The 11,483-nt window shown below is 49.9% G+C and overlaps 1 protein-coding gene across 1 annotated transcript in view; it reads left to right on the forward strand.

The window, feature by feature from the left end:
• Window positions 1-358: 358 nt before the first annotated feature.
• Window positions 359-11,483, forward strand: part of TGFB3 (transforming growth factor beta 3) — a 25,060-nt gene continuing 13,935 nt past the window's right edge. The window contains exons 1-2 of the mRNA XM_007941348.2: window positions 359-845; window positions 11,004-11,167. Of these exons, the coding sequence (XP_007939539.1) occupies window positions 359-845; window positions 11,004-11,167 (651 nt within the window). The remainder of the gene's footprint in view (window positions 846-11,003; window positions 11,168-11,483) is intronic.

Here is an 11,483-nt window from a genome sequence, read left to right on the forward strand (position 1 = left end):
TCCTTCAGGGTAAGGCAAGACTTTTGATTGGGGGACTCAGACCTGGTCCTTCTGCTCTTTCTTTAAAATACCAACTTTCTCCCCATCGCCAAGCAGCGTTTGGCAATATCAGATATCCGCTCTATTTATTTTTACCTAAGGAAAAACTCCAGCTCCCTTCCCACTCCCAGCTGCCTTGCCACCCCTCCCAGCCCTCTGCTTGCCCTCCACCTGGCCTGCTGGGAGTCAGAGCCCAGCAGAACCTGTTTAGACACATGGAGAAGGATCCCAGCGCTACAAGGCACACAGTCCGCTTCTTCGTCCTCAGGGTTGCCAGCGCTTCCTGGAAGTCCTGAAGCTCTCGCAGTGCAGTGAGTTCATGCACCTTCTTGCCAAGCCTCAGTCTTCGGGATCTGGGGAGGCCGCCTGGTTTTCCTCCCTCCTTCTGCACGTCTGCTGGGGTCTGCGCCTTGCCAGGCCCCGCCGCCCCCCAGCCTCTCCTTCCGGCTCGCACATGAAGATGCACTTGCAAAGGGCTCTGGTGGTCCTCGCCCTGCTGAACTTTGCCACGGTCAGCTTCTCTCTGTCCACTTGCACCACCTTGGACTTCGGCCACATCAAGAAGAAGAGGGTGGAAGCCATTAGGGGACAGATCTTGAGCAAGCTCAGGCTCACCAGCCCCCCGGAGCCATCGGTGATGACCCATGTCCCCTACCAGGTCCTGGCCCTCTACAACAGCACTCGGGAGCTGCTGGAAGAGATGCAGGGGGAGAGGGAGGAAGGCTGCACTCAGGAAAACACCGAGTCGGAATACTATGCCAAAGAAATCCATAAATTCGACATGATCCAGGGGCTGGCGGAGCACAGTAAGTCCCAATTCTCGCTGGGGGTGTCTTCTCTGGAAGGTTGGATCTGGAGTGGAGCGCTCACCAGAGGGGGCCTCACAGTGGCCACACAGCAGGGTGCCCCGGGGCTCACCAGACCCAGAGGTTCAGGAGGTGTGATGCGCAGTTGGGGCTGGGTAGGTGGGTAGGGAGGTAGAGCCATTCTAGTTAGGAGCGGGCCCTTCTGGGAGGCCGGAGCCCCGGAGCCCAGCAGCCTGCTGAACTCACAGCACATCCTTGACTCATTTTGATGTGGATTTGCATTGTGCTGCCCAGAAAAGCATATGTGGTCTTGCACATGCAACCACATAGGTAACTGCAAGCATTGGGGTGCCATAAAGGGGCAGGGCCAGCTCTCTCTTCAGTGCTTACAGCTCTCTGAGTTTCAAGACCTGGGTCTCCTCTCTGCTTTTCACAACCCATTGTGACACGTCTCTGGTTCAGTGTTTACAGTTCTTGGGAAGAGGAGTACAGTACTCAGTGCTATCTAGTCAATTCTCACTCATTGGGACCCTCAAGGACAAAGTAGAACTACCCCATAGAGTTTCCAAGGCTGTAAAGCTTTACAGACCCAGACTGCCACATCTGTCTCCTGTGGAGTGGTTAGTGAAGCCCGGGCAAGATACAGCTTCTTGCTCTCTGGGCCCTTCTTCGGTTTACCTCCCACCCCCAGGGCCCATGTGCATGCGGGGAGGACATACACATATGTTCATATGGATAGATACTTTAGGGCGATGTGCACTAGGCAGATTAATGTGCTCAAAATGAGCCTCTTCTGGGCCTGTGGATGGGAGAAGCAGGACTGTGCAGATGAGAGCTATGGGCCCTTTTGTGTCTGCGCGAGCGAGCGGGAGCGTGGGTGGGAGGTGTGGCTGGGGGTGCAGAGGGCATGTGTGTCTGGGAGTGTGTCCTCCCAGGAGGCTCCCTTGTCTGTGCAGAGAAGCTGGGAGGCTTCTGGGTGAGACGTCTGTGTGTGTTTGTACACGTGTGGAAGTCATGTGTGTTTACTGAATGGGGATTTGAAAAACCCCAATACAAGAGAGAGAGGTTTGGCAGATGTTGAGAAACTGACAGCCCAGGAAGGAGGAATGTGAGCCACTCGTGGGCCAGGGACTCTGGGAGCGGTTCTGTTTGCTTTTCCTACCAGCAGGTGTCCTCGCTGCCCTGACTACCTCAGCCCTGGCCCACCTGGGAGGTGGGCAGTGCTGGGTGGGGAGAGGGGTAGGGATGGGATGTAGTGGGCAGGATGAGGGTGGTCAGTGGGACCAAGAGCAGGCGTTGAAAGGCGCCCAGCTACTAGAGAGAAGGGAGAGAGGAGTGGGTAGCTGATAGGTTGGACCAGGTCTGGCTGAAGGTGTGAAGGCCTCATTCGGAGCGGCCCACGCCAGGCGGAGGAGCCTGTGGTTACTGGCGAGGGATTTCCACTCCCGTTTCCTGTAGCTGCCTGGAGCACTCTTCTTCTGGATGTGGTGCCGTGTTGGGCGGAGGCTGGAGGCTCGGGCAGAGTGACTGCTCCCTGCCCAGGGTTCTCTGGGTGGTATTGGCTCAGGGTCGGCCAGAGGCCCATGGTTCCCAAAGGTATCCAGCAGCTGGGTGGCTAAGCCCTCAACACTCTTGGCACCCATGAAGACAGGAGATAGTGAACGTGCATGTCGGATGAGGGTGGAAAGCTGAGGCCGGCAGGAAAGGCCTGAGGAGAGTCCAGGGGGAGGAGTCCCAGTGAGGAGGGAGTCGGAGTCATGAAGGCCCACTGCCCTGGACCCTGAGCCAAGAATGAATGAGCCAGATGGATGCGAGGGCGCGCAGGTGCAGGTGGACATGGATTTTGTGCAGACACTTGGTGGACAGCCATGGGAAAAGCCAGGATAGGGCCTCACAGATGCTGGCCAGCTCCCAGGCTACAGCACCAGGACTTTGCAACTAACTGCAGCAGGTGTGGTTGGCCCTGTGGCCGCAGGGCAGCAGGCAGGCCCAGGGCAAATGGGACACAGCACAGGGTTGTGCACAATGCCGGGGAGGGGCCAGCAGTGAGGAGTCAGCACCCAGTGGGACACGGGTGATGCCACAGAGACTCACAGGTGCAGACAGGAAGCAGACCCAGACTCCCTGCAGCTGTTGGAGGTGACACAGAGGCTGAGCAGACGTGGGCCTGGGCCCGCCCTGCAGCTGGTCAGGTGCTAAGCCAGACTGGGTAGGCAGATACACCAGGCACACTAATTATAAAGAAGGCATTGGGCAGACGCAGGCGCCCAGAAGATGCCGCACAGGAGCTGATTGCCATCATCATAGGCTTGGCGTGAGGGAAGCCTGTCCTTAAATCGTTGGTTCAGGTGGCAGTAGCCCTGGGCTGTGTGGGGGTACAGACAGGGTCTCGATGGGAGAGCTTCTGCAGCGGAGGTGATGGGGCTGGGCTGTGTTCTCATCCACATTTCATCACTTCCAGTGGACAGACACTCAGATCAAAAGAAATAACAGTAGGAACTGGGACCAGAAGACTGGGGTCTGTCTGGAGAGGTAAAGTGAAAAAAACAAGACCAAACTCACTGCCGTTGAGTTAAACCCAACTCATAGAAACTTTGAGTTTCCAAGGCAGTATACCTATGGAAGTAGATTGCCCAATCTTCCTTCCAAGGAGTGGCTGGTGGGTTTGAACTGCCAGCCTTCTGATTAGCAGTCAAATGCCTTAGGCATTATGCCACCAGAGCTCCAGAAAAGAATAATTTCCAGAGGGGCAGGAGAAAGGACACCAAGGGAAGAGCAAAGAGAACAGGGCCCAGCCCCTGGCTCTGCCATGTCATCTGTTGCTGCCACTGTTGATGCAGCCCCCGTCTCACCATGACCCCATGCACAGAGGAACCAAATGCTGCTGGGTCCTGTGCCATCCCTGTGACTGGTTGTGGATTGGGCCATTCTGATCCATAGGATTTTCATTGGCTGATTTATAGATGTAGAAGGAGCTCTGGTGGCATAGTGGATAAGGCATTTGGCAGCTTAACCAGAAGGTCGGCAGTTCAAATCCACCAGCTGCTCTGCAGAAGAAAGGGTGATCTACTCCCGTAAAGATTTACAGCCTCAGAAACCCAATAGGGGTCTCTGTGAGTCAGAATCAACTCGATGGCAGTGAGTTTCTGCCTAGTCTGTCTTAGTCTGGAAGTCCACTGAAACCTGTTCTGCATCATAGCAACATACAGGCCTCCACTGATGGATGGTGGCCACACATGAGGTGCACCGGGTGGGAACTGAACCTGGATCTCCTGCGTGGAAGGTGAGAATTCTACCACTGACCCACCAGCACCCCCTGCCTGTCATATAGGGGCCTTGTTTCCCTATTTTACAGATGAGGAGACTGAGATGTTTCAGTTAAGTCATGTGCCCAGACAGAGCAAGGACTCTAACCTAGACAGTTGGCATTCAGGACTCATATATGTAAAATACAAATTCCAAGTCCTACCTGTAAGCTTTTAATCTAAGTTCTTTAACCCTTAAGGACTTTGATGCACAATGTAAATGAATCACATCCTGGACCAAGCAGGAGGGGACAGGAGCTCTTATCTAAGTAACCCAGGTGACAGATCCACAGGGGTAACTAGATTTGTTCTTTCTTAGCTCTGCTTGTCTTCCTCCGGGAGGTTCGTACTGCCACAACTTCTCTCTAATTCAATTAAAGCGTTTTCTTTATCAATATACTGAAGAGCTTTGAGCAGATTAAGCAACTATCAAAAAAAAAAAAAAAAAAGAAGAAACCCCAACTGCTTTGAGTCAGTTCCAATTCATGGCAACCCTACGTATGTCACAGCAGAACTGTGCTCCATAGATTTTCAATGGCTGATGTTTTGAAAGTGGATAGCCAGGCCTCTCTTCCAGTGCACGCCGGGGTAGATTTGAACCTCCAGCCTTTCAGTTAGCAACCAAACATGTTAACTGTTCACACCACCTAGGGATTCATTGTTGTTGTTGTTGTTGTTATGTGCCGTCGAGTCGGCCCCGACTCATAGCGACCCCTCCTTGGGTTTCCGAGGCAGTATCACTACGGAAGTAGGATTGCCCAATCTTCCTTCCGAGGAGTGGCTGGTGAGGGATTCATAAGCAACTATAAACCAAAAAACCAAACTCACTGCCATCAAGTTGATTCTGACTCATAGTGACCCCCATTGGATTTTCAAGGGTGTAAATATTCATGTAAGTAGATTGCCCCATCTTCTTTCCACAAAGCAGCTAGTGAGTTTGACCCGTTGACCTTCTGGTTAGCAGCCACATGCCTTATCCACTATGCTACTAGATCTCCTTATAAGTAACTATATACCAAACCAAACCAAACCAAATTGACTGCCGTTGAGTCATTTTAACTCATAGTGACCCCTCCTTGGGTTTCCGAGGCAGTATCACTATGGAAGTAGATTGCCCAACCTTCCTTCCGAGGAGTGGCTGGTGGGTTTGAACCTCCAGCCTTCTGGTTAGCAGTCAAGTGCCTTAGGCACTACGCTACCAGAGCTCCTAGAGCTCCCCATAGCTTGTGTGCAGTTGAACGAGTTACCTCTCAGCTTTCTCATCTGTAAAGTCAGAGATAATCTCTAAGCTTCCTTTTAGCTGAAAGAATTTTATGATTACATCTGGGATGATTCAATGCTGTTTTCCTGGGAAGTAAGGACACAACCTTGTAATCCCTTTTATAATTCTCCAGGATTTTGCTAACAGGACATGAGGAGAGGCCTCTCTGACCCCTGTGGTGGGGAAGGGCACAGCTTTTTCAGTCCCCTTGTTATCAAGACATCGCCAGTGTAGGCGTTTATCTTCTGGCTTGTGATTATCTGTGTCTGGTGGGAGACTCCTGTTGTCTTCAGCAAAAACAACCACAAACCCAGAGCAAAGAGAAAACTGTTGGCCTTTTTCTTCTGGCTGCTGAATTTAGAGTTTAGTCATTCTGGGAATTAAAAGAACTTTCCTACGGAAGGAGCTCATCCGCTCTGAGCCCGGTGGCTGCCTCATACTAGGCCAGTGTTTCTCCAAGTGTGGGCCAGAAGCTGTGAGATGGTGGGAATGCTGATTCCTAGGCTCTGCCTGTGCTTACATCTCTGGGGCTGGGGACCTGGGAAACTGTATTTTCAACAAGCTCTCCATTGATTCTTAAGCACACTGAAGCTTAAGACTCAGTGAACTAGGGCAAAACCTTTCCTTGGAGGAGGGGCAAGCACAAAGCCTACAGAGGCCAGGCAGGTGATAGAAATGATCTGGAAGGACAGCCCCAGCAGGAACACCATGATAAACAGCAGGGGGCACCTCCTTGGGGTTATAGAGAAGATGGGGTGGGGGACCCGGCATACATACCCCATTAAAAGAGGGCAGCCACCTGCTCAACTCCTGCTAATTCAGGAGGTGGGTCCAGCTTGACTAACCAATTGCCATTGATTTGACCCCAACTCATGTGTGTCAGAGTAGAACTGTCCTCCATCAGGTTTTCAGTGGCTGATTTTTTCAGAAGTAGCCAGGCCTTTCTTCCAAGGTGGCCCTGGGTGGACTTGACCCTCCAACCTTTTGGTAACATGTGATTGCATTAACCATTTGTACCACCCAGGGACGCCCCAGCTTTACTAAATCTTACCATTTCCAGAAAAGCAGAAAATCTGGGTCTTTCTGTGTAATCTCTCAACTTTTAACATGGACTTAAAATGTTTATGGGTTTCTGCTTCAAAATCTAACAAAATAATGCAATGACCAAAACAACATATCTAATACCTGGTAGCATAGTGCCTAAGGCACTTGACTGCTCACCAGAAGGCTGGTGGTTCAAACCCACCAGCCACTCCTCGGAAGGAAGGTTGGGCAATCCTACTTCCGTAGTGATACTGCCTCGGAAACCCAAGGAGGGGTCGCTATGAGTCGGGGCCGACTCGATGGCAAACAACAACAACAACAACAATACCTTTAAAGGTTAAACCATTAAAGCAGTGGTTTCTCAAACTTCCCGAACATCTGGAAGCCATGGTATCCTTTGCAGAACACAATAAACTGTGGTTCTCAACCTTGGCTGCACATTAGAATCATCTGGAGATCTTAAAAAAAAAAAAAAAAGAAAAAAGCTGGGGACCCACCCACTGCACTGTTGTCAGACTCTCTGGGGAGTGGGCCCAGGCGTCACATGTACATCGTAATGTACAGCCAGGGCAGAGAAGCACTGCCACACTGATCCATGGAGTCCTGTCATTGGAACCAGCTGTCATTTCACTAGCTGCCCTGATGTACAGGCAGGCCCCAGTATGAACGAGATTGGCTCCTAATTGTGTCTTTAAGTCTTTCAATGAAATTTGTAGGTGAGTTGGAACAGGTATATATAGTTCTTTTTTAGCCTTACTTTAGTGCCAGGAAAGGAGCTCTGGTGGCACGATGGTTAAGGCCTTGGGGCTTCTAACCAAAAGCTTGGTGGTTTGAACCCACCAGCTTCTCTGCAGGAGACAGACGAGGCAGTCTGCTTCCGGAAAGATTTACAACCCTATAGGGTTGCTATGATCCGGAATCAACTGGATGGCACTGGGTTTTAGTGTGAGTTGGGAGCTCTGCTGGCACTGTGGTTGGAGCATTAAGCTGCTAACCAAAAGTTTGGTGGTTCGAACCCATCAGCCACTCTGCAGTCTGCTTCAATAAAGATTTATAGCCTTGGAAACCCTACAGTGTAGTTCTCGTCTGGCCTGTAGGGTTGCCAGGAGTCAGAATGGACTCGATGGCAGTGGGTTTGGTTTGGTTTTGGTGCAAGACAAAGCTCAAAGCCTTTTCAGTGATTTAAAAGCTACATGTGAGGGAAGGGAACACTGCAAAAATAATAAATAAAAATAAAATAAAAGCTGCACGTGCAGCAAGTAAAGGTGATTGTGATGAAGAATTTGTTTCCATTAGGAGGTGGTCAGTTATTACAAAGTGAGGGCAAATTTATATAACATTTAAGGGCAAGTGGGAGTTGTCCATAAGTCAGATGTTTGTAACTTGGGGACTGCCTGTGTATAAACAAAGGCATACCTATGAGCCCAGGTGTCTGAGAATATTTTAAAAGGTAGTTAAAGGAAACATGGTCTGCTGTTCCCTGGTTTTTCCATCAATATTCTGCACAAATATTCTTTGCTTGTTTTCTCTCCCCAGAACTTACCTGCTGAAGAAAAGGCAAAATAGGAAAAAATGGCATCCATCAATATATATTTTTCTGTGTCATGGAAAAGTTGATCATAATTTAATTTGTAGAGGCAAAACTCCTAGTCTGGTTCCGCAGAAGCATGGCTTAAGGAAGAACCACAAAATGACTAGGGCTTGGCCCTTACCCGAGGCCCAAGGTTGGGATTCTAGGCCTGTTCCATGGAATCCTACCAGGATTTTTGGGGAAGCCACCCCTGTACTCGATGATCCCCTCTAGCTTCCATAAGTGAGGTGATGATTCTGAAGACCTGACTTCAGATCTCACCTAATGATCTTAGGAAAGTCATTTAACTTCTCTGCCGCTCAGTTTTCTAATCGGAAAAACAATAACTTTTATGGTCATTCTCCTTGAGGCTTGTTAAAGGGGCAGACGAGTTCATGAAAATGCTATGAAATGTAGTTGTTGTTGTGTGCCGTCGAGTCAGACCGACTCATAGTGACCCCTCCTTGGGTTTCCGAGGCAGTATCACTACAGAAGTAGATTGCCCAACCTTCCTTCTGAGGAGTGGCTGGTAGGTTTGACCCACCAGCCTTCTGGTTAGCAGTCAAGTGCCTTAGGCACTATGCTACCAGAGCTCCTATGAAATGTAGTAAGGTGGCGTTATTATATTTATTTATTTACACGCTGACTCCTTCCACAGGTGACTTAAAACGTCCCAATTATTTAATGGATTTAATTGTCAGGAAGATTACATTTACTTTTGCTCTCCTGGGTAATTCTTTTTTCATCATTTATGATTGTATCTAGCTTTGCTTGCTAGTGTCAACTCTCTGACTGGGTGACCTTGGTCAAGACTTCTCTGAGACTCTTTCTTCATCTGCAGAGGGTTGTACTGATGACTCAAGTGTCCCTCCTGATCCCAACTATCAGCAATCTGTAGATCCTGGTGATAAACAACCCTTCCCACCTCCTTCTTGAAGTCCTCTAGAAATATCCATCAAGCAGAGTACAAATATTTTAGGGACATATTTGATCTGTGGGCTGGAGACAACCAAGGAGGGATAATCACATATGGTTCCTGAAGACTTAGCTCATTGCTGTCCCCCATGCCTCCATCTCCTGGCTTCCCGCTGTCTTGACCTCCCCAACTTTCCTCACTGGCATGTGCTATCTTCTGTTCCTCTTCTTTTTACAGCAACACACACATTGCACTCACATCCCCAGTTATTGGAGATACTGTGATTACTGAAGCCATATTGATGACAGCTCCTCCAAGACCCAAGTATTACCAGCACCTGAAGGGCTTGTCAGTCAAAGTGCTTACCCCTGCCAGAGGGTCCCACACATGTAAATTTATAATTTAAATTGCTATCACCGGTTCTTCGTTCTACTGCCACCTGACATGGTTTGGAGGCTAGTTGGCAGTGTTTGTTCTTTCAAAGCCAATTATTAATCAGGGCTTCATTAGCTGGTATTCACACATTTGTTTTCCTAACATCTGTTCCATTAATTTTCTAAGATCCAGGGTCAGGCCCACCAGATGGCAATTTCCAGAAACATTCACTCATCCTTTCCTAAAGATCAGTAGTGCATTTGCTTGTTTCCAGGCCTCTGATCCTTCCCGCCTTGTCCATGACTTCCTCAGACACCCCTCGGCGTGATTATGAACTCATTCCAGTCATGTCCATTATGTGTGGAATCTGGATGTCTGAGCTTGAATTTCACGTTCTGGCTTTTCTTACCATTTGTGCAGAAAGTTTTTCTCTGGGTGTTAATGCTGCTCGGACCTTCAGGATGTAAAGTGTACAGGAGCAGAGGAAAGATGGGGATATTTCTCTTTCCTGTTACCTGGCTTCGAGCACTAGGGAAGAGCACGTGCTGCCTTCTGTCTCACAGATGGGGATAAAGGGACCAGGGAGTTGACTTGAAAGCCCTGTGGAGCACAGTTGTACTGACACACATGGGGCCACCATGGGTTAGAATCTATTCGATGGCATTTTTTTCTTCTTTTTTTGAAGAACAGTGAGGGTGGAGAACCTGAGGCAGATTTGGATGTCAAGGCAGTGGAGGAGGAAGCAACTCCATTTGATGGCCCAGGCTTTAGGGCCATATCTTGGGGCTCACCACTCCTGGTTCAGGCATATGTTTGAGTCCAGGGCCACCCTGACTCTTCCTATCTCCACCTTGAGGTCAGAGAGGCTTCAAGCCTCTAGAAAGGTCACAGGTGGGGCCTTGGCCATGCAGCAGGAGTGACTGTCAGCAGCACACTGCCGTGTAGACCCCATCCATATGGCAAAAAGGACAAGGAGGCCACATGTTCTGACCTCCTCTAATCCCACAAGAGAAAGAGTCATCATCAATAACCCAAGGCCTATTCCTGTCAGGCCAGACATGCTGCCTCCCTCCAGCCCTTTCTCCAACTGTTCCTCCCAAAGCACCCACCACCTCTCTCCTGGGTTCACTAATTCGCTGCAGTGGCCACACAGAGCTCACAGATTATGGGGTTTATTACGGAAGCACCACAGGCTACAATTCGAGTTCAGGAAAAATGCTCAGTCTCTCTCCCAGCCCACCATCCCTCGGCCAACAGTCTCTCACAGTCTCTTTCCCAGCAGTGCTGGTCCCTCGGTGTCTCACTCAGCAATGTATGTCTCTTGCGCCTCTTTCCCAGCAGCACGTGTCTCTTTCAGAGGCGCGTGTCTCTTCCGGCAGCACGTCTTCCTCAACCAGCAGTCAGAGAGCGTTCTGCCTCTAGGAGGCCTCATTTTGAGCCCAGCAGAGTGGTCAAACTAGCCAATCACAGCATCAGAACTCTAAGCACCTGAGAGAATGGGAACCTCCCAGAACATTGCATTATGCCACGCCCAACAGAAATAACCCAGGTGGATAACATTTACAGTCAGGAGCTCCTCAGTTGCTCATTCCACCACTGAGTTTACAATGACTTATGGGTAGAAAAGCCATACTAAGTAATTTACTACACTGCACATGCTCAGCCTCTCCTGCTGCTTTTCTCCTAGATGAGCTGGCCGTCTGCCCCAAAGGAATCACCTCCAAGGTTTTCCGCTTCAATGTGTCCTCAGTGGAGAAAAATAGAACCAATCTGTTTCGAGCAGAATTCCGGGTCCTGCGGGTGCCCAACCCCAGCTCCAAACGCAATGAACAGAGGATCGAGCTCTTCCAGGTAAGCCCCCTCCCAGAATAGAATCTGTACAGGTGGGAAACCAGTTCCTTCGTCAGAGCAGGCCTCTGTTCCATGTAGAATCTGGCAAAGCTGGGTTTGAACCCTGGCTGCTGGAAGTCTTCATTTGTGTGTCTGTTATCACCTGGGACATGTTATCAAGGAGGGCCAGTCCCTGAATGTTCTGGTCACCTAGTGCTGCTCTGACAGAAATACACCACCAATGTTGTTGTTGTTAAGTGCCGTCGAGTCATTTCCGACTCATAGCGACCCCATGCACAGCAGAATGAAACACTGCCCGATCCCGTGCCAGCCCCAC

This window comes from Orycteropus afer, unplaced genomic scaffold, assembly GCF_000298275.1.
Source record: "Orycteropus afer afer isolate SDZICR_OR568_19922 unplaced genomic scaffold, OryAfe1.0 scaffold00079, whole genome shotgun sequence".
Classification (NCBI taxonomy): domain Eukaryota; kingdom Metazoa; phylum Chordata; class Mammalia; order Tubulidentata; family Orycteropodidae; genus Orycteropus; species Orycteropus afer.